The sequence below is a fragment of the Mus caroli genome, unplaced genomic scaffold (assembly GCF_978045245.1).
Source record: "Mus caroli unplaced genomic scaffold, Mus_caroli_1 scaffold_12, whole genome shotgun sequence".
In the NCBI taxonomy this organism is placed as follows: domain Eukaryota; kingdom Metazoa; phylum Chordata; class Mammalia; order Rodentia; family Muridae; genus Mus; species Mus caroli.
The window spans coordinates 120,692,705-120,706,065 of NW_028227267.1; the positions used below are offsets into that span (position 1 = coordinate 120,692,705).

Below are 13,361 nucleotides of genomic sequence, written 5' to 3' on the forward strand. Positions count from 1 at the left end.
GATCATAACTGACTAAGGCTGATCTTCAATAACAACATAAGTAATAGAAAGCCAACATTCACATGGAACCTGAACAACACTCTACTCAATGATTCCTTGGTCAAGGATGAAATAAAGAAAAAAATTAAAGACTTTTTAGAGTTTAATGAAAATGAAGCCACAACATACCCAAACTTATGGGACACAATGAAGGCAGTCCTAAGAGGAAAGCTCGTAGCCCTGAGTGCTTCCAAAAAGAAAACTAGAGAGAGCATACACTAGCAGACTGACAGCACACCTAGAAGCTCTAGAACTAAAGGAAGCAAATTCACCCAAGAGGAGTAGATGGCAAGAAATAATCAAACTCAGGGCTGAAATCAATCAAGTGGAAACAAAAAGAACTATTCAAAGAATCAACCAAAGCAGGAGCTGGTTCTTTGAGAAAAATCAACAAGATAGATAAACTCTTAGCCAGACTCACTAGAGGGCACAGGGCCAGCACCCTAATTAACAAAATCAGAAGTGAAAAGGGAGACATAACAACAGATCCTGAGGAAATCCAAAACACCATCAGATCCTTCTACAAAAGGCTATACTCAACAAAACTGGAAAACCTGGATGAAATGGACAAATTTCTAGACAGATACCAGGTACCAAAGTTAAATCAGGGTCAGATTAATGACCTAAACCGTCCTATATCCCCTAAAGAAATAGTCATTAATAGTCTCCCAACCAAAAAAAGCCCAGGACCAGATGGGTTTACTGCAGAGTTCGATCAGACCTTCAAAGAAGATCTAATTCCAGTTCTTCTCAAACTATTCCACATAAGAGAAACAGAAGGTACTCTACCCAATTCATTCTATGAAGCCACAATTACTCTGATACCTAAACCACAGAAAGACCCAACAAAGATAGAGAACTTCAGACGAATTTCCCTTATGAATATCAATGCAAGAATACTCAATAAAATCCTTGCAAACCGAATCCAAGAACACATCAAAACAATCATCCAACATGACCAAGTAGGCTTCATCCCAGAGATGCAGGGATGGTTTAATATATGGAAATCCATTAATGTAATTCATTATATAAACAAACTCAAAGACAAAAACCACATTATCATCTCGTTAGATGCAGAGAAAGCATTTGACAAAATTCAACACCCATTCATGATAAAAGTCTTGGAAAGGTCAGGAATTCAAGGCCCATTCCTAAACATAATAAAAGCAATCTACAGCAAACCAGTAGTCAACATCAAAGTAAATGGAGAGAACCTTGAAGCAGTCCCACTAAAATCAGGGACTACACAAGGCTGCCCACTTTTTCCTACCTATTCAACATTGTACTTGAAGTCCTAGCCAAAGCAATTCAACAACAAAAGGAGGTCAAGGGGATACAAATTGGAAAGGAAGAAGTCAAAATATCAGTATTTATGATAGTATATATAATATGCTATGATATATATATCATATTATATATAATATGATAGTATATATAATATAGTATAAATATATGATAGTATATATAAGTGACCCTAAAATTTCCAGCAGAGAACTCCTAAACCTGATTAACAGCCAGCACTTGGGAGGCAGAGGCAGGTGGATTTCTGAGTTTGAGGCCAGCCTGGTCTACAAAGTGAGTTCCAGGACAGCCAGGGCTATACAGAGAAACCCTGTCTCTCAAAAAACCAAAAACTAAAACAAAATAAAATCATAAATAAATAAATAAATAAAATAACTCAAACAATCAGTGCCCTTTCTCTACACAAAGGACAAACAGGCTGAGAAAGAAATTAGGGAAACAACACCTTTCTCAATAGTCACAAATAATATAAAATACCTTGATGTGACTAACTAAGGAGGTGAAAGATCTGTATGATAAGAACTTCAAGTCTCTGAAGAAAGAAATCAAAGAAGATCTCAGAAGATGGAAAGATCTCCCATGCTCATGGATTGGCAGGATCAATATAGTGAAAATGGCTATCTTGGGAAAGCAATCTACAGATTCTATATAATCCCCATCAAAATTCCAACTCAATTCTTCACTGAGATAGAAAGGGCAATTTGCAATTTCATCTGGAATAACAAAAAACCTAGGATAGCAAAAACTCTTCTCAATGATAAAAGAACCTCTGGTGGAATCACCATGCCTGACTTCAAGCTGTAGTACAGAGCAATTGTGATGGAAACTGTGTGGTACTGGTATAAGGACAGACAGGTAGACCAGTGGAGTAGAGTTGAAGACTCCGAGAATCCACACCCCTATGGTCACTTGATCTTTGACAGGAGAGCTAAGACCATTCAGTGGAAGGAGGACAGGGTATCAACGAATGGTGCTGGCAAGACTGGCAGTTGTTGTGTAGAGTTGCAAGTTGATCCATTCTTATCTCCTTATACTAAGATCAAGTCAAGTTGGATCAAGGAATTCCACATAAAACCGGAGACACTGAAACTTCTATAGAGGAGAGGGTGGGGAAGAGCCTGGAGGGTATGGGCACAGTGGAAAAATTCCTGAATAGAGCAGAGGTGGCTTGTGCTGTGGGATCAAGAATTCACAGGTGGGACCTCATAAAATTGCAAAGCTTCTGTAAGGCAAAAGACACAGTCCGTGGGACAGGAAGGCCACCAACAGTTTGGGAAAGGATCTTTATCAATCCTAAGTCAGATAGGGGACTAATGTCTATATAGAGAGAGCATGAGAAGATGGACTCCAGAAAACCAAATGACCCCATTAAAAAATGGGGCACAGAGCTAAACAAAGAATTCTCAACTGAGGATTACTGAATGGTTGAGAAGCACCTGAAAGGATGTTCGACATCCTTAATCATCAGGGAGGTGCAGGTCAAAACAGCCCTGAGATTCCACCTCACACCAGTCAGAATGGCTGGGATCAAGGGTTCCGGTGACAGTGGCTGTGGAGATGGAGGAGAGCTCCTCCATTGTTGGTGGAATTTCAGGCTTGTGCAGCCACTCTGGAAATCAGTCTGGCGGTTCCTCAGAAAATTGGACATGGTACTACTGGAGGATCCAGCAATACCTCTCCTGGGCATATATCCAGAAGAAGTTCCAACTGGTAATAAGAACACATGCTCCACTATGTTCATAGCAGCCTCATTTATAATAGCCAGAATCTAGAAAGAACCCAGATGCCCCTCAACAGAGGAATGGATACACAAAATGTGGTACATTTACACAATGGAGTACTACTCAGCTATTACAAAGAATGAATTTATGAAATTCCTGGGCAAATGGATGGATCTGGAGGGTATCATCCTGAGTGAGGTAACCCAATCACAAAGAAGTCACTTGATATGCACTCACTGATAAGTGGATATTAGCCCATAAACTTAGAATACCCAAGATATGGTTTGCAAAGCACATGAAACTCAAGAAGCGGGAAGAGCAAAGTGTGGACACTTCGCCTCTTCTTAGAATTGGGAACAGAACACCCATAGAGGGAGTAACGGAGACAAAGTTTGGAGCTGAGTTGAAGGGATGGACCCTCCAGAGACTGCCCCACGTGGGAGTCCATCCCATAATCAGCCACCAAACGCAGACACTATTGCATATGCCAGCGGGATTTTGCTGAGGGGAGCCTGATATGGCTGTCTCTTGTGAGGCTATGCCAGTGCCTGGCAAACACGGAGGTGGATGCTAACAGTCAGCTATTGGATCGAACACAGGACCCCCAATGGAGGAGATGGGGAGAGTGCCCAGGGAGCTGGGGAGGGGGAGTGTCTGCAACCCTATAGATGGAACAACAATATGAATTAACCAGCACCCACAGAGCTCGTGTCTCTAGCTTCATATGTAGCAGAAGATGGCCTAGTCCGCCATCATTGGGAAGAGAGGCCCCTTGGTCTTGCAAACTTTATATGCCCCAGTACAGGGGAAACACCAGGGCCAAGAATTGGGAGTAGGTGGGTAGGGGAGCAGGGTGGGGGGGAGGGTATAGGGGACTTTGGGGATAGCATTTGAAATGTAAATGAAGTAAATACCTAATAAAAAATCGGGAAAAAAAAACAATAGTTAATGGGGGTAATGTAGAGGTGACATAAAATGCCCCGAGGATTTGGATAGTTTATGTACAAATATACAACTTGAGCATCAGAGGATTTTGGTATTTTGAGGGTCCCTGGAACCAATCTGTAAAGATACTGAGAGGTGACTGTATATAAGAACTTTCTGTCACACAGGAGATAAAGGATTACACTCTGAGCCAGACACCAACAACCTCACCATACAGGAATCATTGGTTTTCAGTGTATGTCATTCTTGTTTCCACCCATCTGTTGACCTCAGACAAGAGAACAAAGTGCAGTTATCTAGAGGTCCCTGCATTGGAGGACACATCATGTCCATTATCAAGATAAGATTTTTGTCATAAACTGGTTGTCTTTACAAGCCACAGGCATGCAACTCTTCTCAACTGAGTTCATAGTTTATTAGTTTGCAGCCCCAGAGCAGTGCTTCCACCTGACCACCCAGAAGAACAACCTTGACTCTTGTAACTCTTTTCTCATTCTCTTTTTCATGGAATAGGAATAAGCATACCTAATGTGTTTGTTTTGAGAATTAAAAGACAATGAATGGGTGACCCTTTTCCAGCTGTCAGTTATGTAATAAGCAATCAATGAATGATAACAGTGGTTGTAGTAAATAATTATAGTAATTACAAAAAACCTTCTATCTGTTAGACAATTAGTCACTGACATGACACAGTGTTTTGTGATTTATCTTTGATTATTATATTTAAAGAATACAGAAATAGTTTACTATACACAGTACACATGGCTTAAGGCACATTTTATCTAAATGCCTTCTTAGAATCTTCTAATTTGTAGTTTTCTCTTGCTTATGGGCTTCTTTTGATATGAGTTGTTTTAATCAGATTTAACTTATTCTGGATATTTTAAAATTCGGATTTTCTCCACTGTGCTTATGGTTCTAAAGATAATTAATAAAACATGCCCCTGTCTATCTACTCTTTTGGTGATATTTTAGGGTGAGTTTTATCATCCAAGCTGAACATGCTTTGTTTTTTTACCTGACTATGCAATTAACTGGGAGTTAAAGCCACCCCCGGGGTAGCTTTGTACTGCTGTGCTGTATCAAATGTTGTACTTTCTCCCTGAAAGACCATGACAAGTAAATTGCCTGTTAAATGGTATTTGCTGTGATTTCTTACCCAAAGATGACAGAGTTGGTATTGCTTTTTTCTAATTGCATGTCACATCTGTTTGGGCAGTGGTCATTTGCATCAGTGCCTCTACCCTTTTCTGTGTTCCAAGACACAAAATGATAGTAAACAGCTATAAACCAAAGGGAGTAACATCAGAGCCATGTATGTTCACCTGAAGGATCCTACGTCTCATCTTCCTCCTGAGTGTGCCATTTACCTATTAAACAACACACAGTTGCATTTGTAGTTTACCACTGCTACTCAAATTCCTGGCAGGTCATCTGTAGCAGACATATTCTAAGTGTTGTTCCCCAGTTTCTTCTCCTCCTAAACCCACAAGACAGGTCTGTAGCAAATCCATGTCTTACATGGAAAATTGAGGCAACTTATTTCTGAAAGTCACCTCCCTGGCATGCAATACCACAATTCATATTGAACTGTCATTTATCTTAGCACTACCATGCTGCTGAAGACTCTACTGCAAAGAAGCCACCTGCTCGTGTCAATTTCAAGTCCACTAAAGCAGACAGCTCACACAAACTCAGATATAATTTTCAGTTTCCTACTTTTCTTGGAGAAGTATAATCAAGCATTTATGAGCCGATCTCAATACTTTTCTCACACAGAGATGATTTTAAAGGTCATGGCTCTAGCTAAAATCATTTTGATTTTCAAGTTATTTCCAAAGTGTGTAATTATGGCTTTGTAATGTAGACTCATGCCAGTAGACATATACTTGTATGACATATGAAATATATTATACAAATGATATATTAAGTTTTACTTTTCAAGACGTAGACATCTTCATCGTGGATCCTCCATTTTCTTTTTTATCTACCTAATCATACTTTATAATATTTAAATTTTATAAATCCTTAAATTGATAGATGAAGCTCATTACAAGTCACTGAGTTGGCTGAATGCCTTCTGGAATGTTATATATAATACATATTCTGCCACAATGTTTTCTGCTCATCCCTGTATAAAAAGAGCTTTAAATATAATTTAATTCCTAATGAAATTTAATGTCTGTTAAAATTTAATTTCTATGATAAATAAAAAAGATAATCATACTATGTATATAAAGAGTACTGCAAATTATTTAAGACATAATTTATTTTAAAAAGTCTTTGCAGTTAAAACAAAAAAGGATGCAACTAATCTTGGCAAATAAGTACAGATAAGTGTCTATAGTTTAGTTTGTTATTCTGTTGTAATAAAACACCCAGACAAAAGCAACTTGAAGGAGAAAGGATTTTTGTTTTCTGTTTTTTGTTTTAGGTCATAGGTCTAGGTTACACTGCAGGTTGAGGAAGCTGGTTACATCTCATCAATGAGTGCTTTTACCAACTATTGCAAGACTGAGAGGCTCTCTGTCCTGATACCACATAAATCCCAGCAGATTCTACACATCTACATACTGATTCCTTTACACAAATAGGGAGCCATTCTTGTCCTGAGGACCACAATAATATATTATTTGAACATTTATTTCTATTTTTAATGTGTGTGAGCACATGCTTGCACACTCATGAGGTTTGTGGGTGTGTGTGTGTGTGTATGAGAGAGAGAGAGAGAGAGAGAGAGAGAGAGAGAGAGAGAGAGAGAGAGAGAGAGAGAGAGAAGAGAGAGAGACAGGTCCATATGCGTGCCATTTGAGTGTAGGTGCTCACAATGACCAGAAGTGGTTGGATCTCCTGGAACCAGAGTACAGGTGGCTTGGTTATGAGCCACTCAACACTAATTCTTCTGGATCCCCTGCAAGAACATCAAGTGCTCATAACTGTTGAACCATCTCCCCAGGCTCCATATCCACTGTTTCATAAGACAGCTATCCTGCCATTATTCAATATTTACAAAGGACTCACTATGAGCTAGACATTGCAGAGTCCCTGGAGACAGCAAAATGAAAAGATGTACTTTCTGTTTTCAAAGAGCTTAAATCTTACAGATGGGTGCAGAAAACAAGAACAAAAAGTCTGGTTTAATGGGAGCCTACTGCCTCAGGGAAACAACCTCCTAAAACTGATCTTCTCAAGCTTCCCCCAATTCCCTCACCCAGAACTTTTTATAAGGGGACAATCTCTCTTTCACAAAGAGAGATTGTGATTTTTATTCATTAAGTTATGTGTATGTAATAGTTCAGAAAGATGAACTAACTTGAACACAACTGCACTTTGAATTTGGAAACAATGGAAGCATTTAAAATAGGGTATGATTCATTTGAGCAATGTGACATAGAGATGGTTGAAAGGTGGGTGAGCCCTTGAATATAGTACACTCTTTACAAGAGATATGAGCACGTCTATTGAAGGCATGAGCTAGAGTGGGATCATTAGACTATGTCTCATGCTGCCTATCCAAATCTGTACATCTCATCTCTCACAATATCTGTAGATTATTGCTCACTTTTGGGAGTCAATGTTTCCCTAAGAGGCCTGTGCCTGTGAAACACAAGGACAGAGTCTTAAGATTGGTTTTTGAGGATGGATTAAGTTAGAACACATTGACAATATCAGCTGACTTCTAGATTTTTGTGAAATAAGAAACTATCATTTCGTCAAATAAAATGAGTGAATGGATGCCATCTAGCCACAATGTCAGAAGTCAAGTTGAGGGCATATTAAAATATAAGAATAAAATTCATAGATGTTATTTGCAAAATTGACTTAAAAAGAAGTACCATGATGTCCTTTTCAGTCTACTTCTGCATTAAACTCTGTCAGAGGGTTATAACTATGTCACTTAGTTAAATTTCTTAACAATGTAAGGCTTTCACAGATCTTTCCTGAAACTCTAGTTCATAGTCCAGATTTTAATTCACTATTCTGAAGTGTCTGTAGACTGATGCATACTCCTCCTTAACTATAAAATCCTCCACTTAGGTTTCCCTCATCAAATTCAAGAAATAAATTTGGCTTTCAAAATAACACAGTTGCCATTTCAATAAGAATTCTTATTTCAATAAGAATTCTCAAAGCCCAAAATACTTGTGTAGAACCTAATATTGCTTTAATAATTAAATATGTGTAGCTAGGATGGAGTTATAACAAACAGAGTAATATTAGGTAAACCATGGCATATTTCAACACTTAACAGAGAAAACAAAGAGAAATATATACATTAGCACCTTATGTACATGGATTAGCATTTCCCATCTATGGGTTACACAGACAGGACATATCCATAAGTATTTAATTAGCTATTTTTGCTGTTCCAGTTAATTTTCAGCTCTCTGTTGTTGCAAATATGTAATGCTGCACATTTGAGACTTACATTAGCTACTTGTTAGCTACAAGTATAAGAAAGTCAAATCTTATTTGTCATAGAATTAGCAACTCTGACTCCTAATCAACAAGAAAATACTTTAAACACTACAAACAAAAATAATAGTCTAAAATGAGAGACCATTAACTCTATATAGATATATGATTGACACAGAGCACAGAGTCTGTACATCATAGCTTGTAGGGTAATATATATATACATATATATATGTATATATATATATATATGTGCATATAATTTAAATTTTCATTTATGTTTCTTTTATATTACTAGTAGTCATAAAATGAAATATTAGTTACACACTTATATTTTTCATTTAATAAACATTATAAACAGAAACTGAAAATATATATTACCAGTAAGACAGACCTATCTCATTAAAGCCACTGTAGCCCAGCTCTTGCCTGCTAAGTCCCAGGTCTTCCAGGTCCATGCATTTAAATCCTGGCGGGCACTGATAGCCTTCTTCTAGCTCTGGGGAGCAGTGCGTATCTGGAATAGCTAAGCTATTCCAGGTTACATTTCTGTGGACAGACAGTACATAAAAGTGTTAGAAATTTTGAGAGTTGTAAGCATCAATAAAAATAAGTTATTAAGAAATCATTGCCAAGAACTGCTGTATATGGATACAAATTGAGATTGGTAATTTGTGAGTGGCACTACAAGGATTATAAATTGTTAAATTATAGTTGATTCATTCCCATAGAGCACCTTAAAATAATACTATCATATTATTTCTGGGTTCTGGTGGTGGTTTTTATCTGTTTCTTTTTTCCTAATGAAAAAGAGCAAGAATGTATAGGGAGTTGGGAGTTGAGGAGGTATAGGGAGTCTGAGAAGAACTGGGTGAACTGAAACTGTGATCAGATTATATTTATGAAAAATTATTTTCAATACATATTTATTGATACCTTATTTTTTAAAAATTTAATAAGCAAATGAATAGAGATATGAAAGGATGCTAATTTGTGTGAGACCTTGTCATTCAGAAATTTCCTGTACTACTAGGCACATTTTACTACCCCTCTCCTTTCAGTCAACATTAAGTGATGAAAGAAATTTTTTCCTATATACATATTTCAAATGGGGAATCTTGTAAATGATACTAGGCCCTCTGCTATGTTGGTTCATGTGAAATTTAGAAAGAGAACCAGACAAATAAGGAGAAGTTGAAGGAACTAAGCCTATTATTTTGACAAGAGAAAAATTATGAGGTAATTTACTGATGGCTCTAAGAAACCAAAAGTCTTTTAGGTGAATAGTGACACATGTTTCTTCTTCTTGTTTTTCTTGTTCTTCCTGTTCTTGTTCTTGTTCTTCTTGTTCTTGCTCCTCCTCCTCCTCCTCCTCCTCCTCCTCCTCCTCCTCCTCCTCCTCCTCTTCTTCTTCTTCTTCTTCTTCTTCTTCTTCTTCTTCTTCTTCTTTCTCTCCTTCTCTCCTTCCTTCTCTACTTCTCTCCTCTCCTTCTCTCCTTCTCTCCTTCTCTCCTTCTCTCCTTCTCTCCTTCTCTCCTTCTCTCCTTCTCTCCTTCTCTCCTTCTCTCCTTCTCTCCTTCTCTCCCTCTCCCCCTTCCCCTCCCCCTCCCCCTCCTCCTCCTCCTCCTCCTCCTTCTTCTGGACAGGTGGTGTCATAGGGTTTCTACTGCTGTGACAAAACATCATTACTAAAGCAAAAGTTGGAGAGAGCTTACACTTCCATATTGGTGTCCATTATTGAAGGAAGTCAGGACAGGAACAAAGCAGGATCTTGGAGGCAGGAGCTGATGAAGGAGCTGATGACTGGCTTGCTTTCCCTGGCATTTTCTGTCTGCTTTCTTATAGGAAAGATCCCACCCCAGTGATAGAGTCGCCCACAGTGAACTGGGCCATCCCCAGTCTATAATTAAGAAAATGCCTCTGAGCTGGATCTTAAGGAGTCATTTTCTCAATGAAATTCCCCTCCTTTCAGATATCTCTAGTTTCTGGATCAAGTTGACACAAGACTAGCCAGCATAGGCTGAAAATTAATGCATTTGCCTATGTGATGGATTTCTTGATAGGTTCTCAAGTTTCACCAGAATGAGAATGAAGTTTTCATATTGAGCTCTTAAAAATAAGCCAATGTGCCACATAGTAAAAGCTAAGTAATTCTAGAAGTCTTCCAAACCAGAATTTTATTGTACATATCATCCACTGTTTAATTTTTTTAAAAAATTTTCTGAGTACCTTAAGCATTGACAAAACTGAGGTAGGCATTTCTTTTTAGATAACATTTCTTTCCTTACTAAATTCTCTATCACCTATTTATCTATCTAATCCATTTATCATCATTTCTGTTTATGTTCCTGTGTACATGTGTATGTCTGTATAAATGTGCATGCACATAAGTGTACAGATGGATGGAGATTATCAACCAATGCCAGATATCATCTTTAATCATTGTCTATATCATTTTTGTGACAAGTTTTCTAACTTACTCTAGAGTTTATTGATTTGTATTTGCTGTTCATCAAGCTCCAGGGATCCTCATGTCTTTGTTTTCCAAAACCTGGGTTTAAGGTATTCTTTTCAATGCCTAGCTGCTTACATGGATGCTGTGAATCCAAATTTAATTTATCTATCATCTATCTATCTATCTATCTATCTATCTATCTATCTATCTATCTATCATCTATCTGTCTATTATCTATCCATCAATCTATCTACTATCTATCATTTATCTATCTATATCTAACTATCATCAATCCTCTATCATCACTATTGACTGACCTATCTTCCAAAGACCTCTTAATAAATGCTTTAGCCAATTACTGCTTTGTTCCTCTTAAAAAAACACATTTCTCTAGAACCTAACATATTAGTGTAATCTCTGAACTTGATACATATATGTACATTAACTTGTGCACACACACATATACACACACAGACTCCTCATGCCTGGCCCAATACTCAGATGTAGTAGAAGCTTTACCGTCCTTCCACAGAATTTAGATACCACATGTTTATCTGTGTAGGCTTTGCTTTTACCTGCAAACCTGCTATTTCTGTCTATACTTCTCAGAGAGTAAATGGTTAAACAATCACTCAGGCTCTCATCACAATTTTAAAATATCCTTTGATCCCATTTAAAAATAAAAGAATGCTCTAACTGTGAAAATTACTACTTGATTGAGTCAGAAAAATACAGTTTTAGGCAGACACACTGCTTATTTCTTTTACATCACATTCTCGTTTGTAGACAAATGATTCATCCTTCTGTAAGTCTAATCTGATGCTATTTTAGGTTTGACACCTACAAAATCAGTGCAGAATGGGGAATGGGCCTCAGGATTTCAGAGTGAGATTTTTAGGCTTTTTCCAAGCTCTCCATTTGCCAGTCATATGATCAAAAATGTTCCAAGGATCTCTAAACTCTGTTTCCTCATCTGAGAGACAGGAAAACAGTACTGATAGAAAGGCATATGTGAAAAGTGTAGAGTAAACTAGGGGTTCTAGCAGTTCATAGTATAGGTACTTAATTGTGTCTTTAAAATGATTACATTAATTACAGTAAAATATGACCTAAATGTCACAAAAAATGTCTACATGATATTGGAAACATCTTGTTTATAGATTTGAGCAGCTGGAAGACACTGTGCATATGACCTACTTTGTCACTGATGGCATTCAGAAAAGTCAGGGTGAAAGTCAAAGATGAAAAATGGACTAGTGCTTCATCCACCCCAGTAGTGACCTGTGTGACAAGGCCAAAAGCCTGGATGCAGACCTGAGGCGAAAGTTCAGGAAAACTTAAGTCTCCTGGAACCATGGCATCCTGTAATAATGAATGCTCCAAATCTGTCCTTGCTTTAGTCAGTAAACAGGCCTGTGTGCTTTCCCTCAATATTGCTTTATCATAAATGCCTCTAAGGATTGATTTTGACATATAGCTAAGTTAGATTCTTCACTGAAAGAAAATAAAACTTGAGACCTGTGATTCATGTAATTTATGTCAAATAGCCCAAAGAGTTGTTCGTGAGCTTTGAAACCTGGGGCTGAGAACATAGCAGAACAGGCCAGGACATGCCCGGGCAGGCCCGTCATTAAGACATTCCTGAGGCTGCTTGGCCATAAAGATAAAGAGAATGACATGCTGGACTGGACTGGTGCCTCCCTATCTCCTGCCCTTCTGACCTAAGTTAAATGTTAACAGGCTGCTGATATTTAAATGGACCAATCATGTGAAACCGTGCCAATTCCTCCCCCAGCCCCAACCCCAGCCCCTTTTCTATAAAAACCCCTAGCTTCCAAGCCTCGTGGTCGAATCCACTGTCTCCTGCGAGAGATACGTTTCGACCCGGAGAGCTCTGCCATTAAACTACCTCATGTTTTACATCACGGCAGTCTGTTCTTTTCATGATTCTTGGGTGCACGCTGAAACGGGAATTGAGTGGGGGTTTCCCCACTAGGTTCTTTCATCACCAGTCATAGGCAGTCCTTGAGCCGACCCTGGGCATGGATAACTGAGTCACTGCCCTACACAGGAATTTTTTATTATTATTATTTTTATTAGGTATTTTCTTCATTTACATTTCCATTGCTATCCCAAAGTTCCCCATATCCCCCCCCCCCAATTTACAATTATCTAGAAAGAAGGAAGGTTGTGGTCTAGGGAGGAACTAGAATAGATACTTAGAACTATAGATAGCTGAGTTACACCCATACACAGGAATTTACAATGGCCTGGGGGAAGATGGATAATACAATAGACTAGAATTGGAACTATGGCAAGGGCATGAAGCCCTTGACCCTGACTTCTAAGATTAATCTGACCTTAGGTGGGGCTGCTTTTGATCCCAGTTGTTAACATTGATTTTTTTTTTTTTTTTTTTTTTTTTTTTTTTTTTTTTTGTCCCAGTTGGTTCCTGTTAGCTTTTTGTATGCATTCCTCTGTTT

The 13,361-nt window shown here is 38.1% G+C and overlaps 1 protein-coding gene across 5 annotated transcripts in view; it reads right to left on the minus strand.

The window, feature by feature from the left end:
- The window catches only part of Nalcn (sodium leak channel, non-selective), a 324,306-nt gene that overhangs the window by 263,190 nt on the left and 47,755 nt on the right, over positions 1–13,361 (minus strand). For all 5 annotated transcript variants that reach the window (XM_029469212.2, XM_029469211.2, XM_029469215.2 and 2 more), the window contains exon 7: positions 8,818–8,972. In XM_029469212.2, the coding sequence (XP_029325072.1) occupies positions 8,818–8,972 (155 nt within the window). The remainder of the gene's footprint in view (positions 1–8,817; positions 8,973–13,361) is intronic.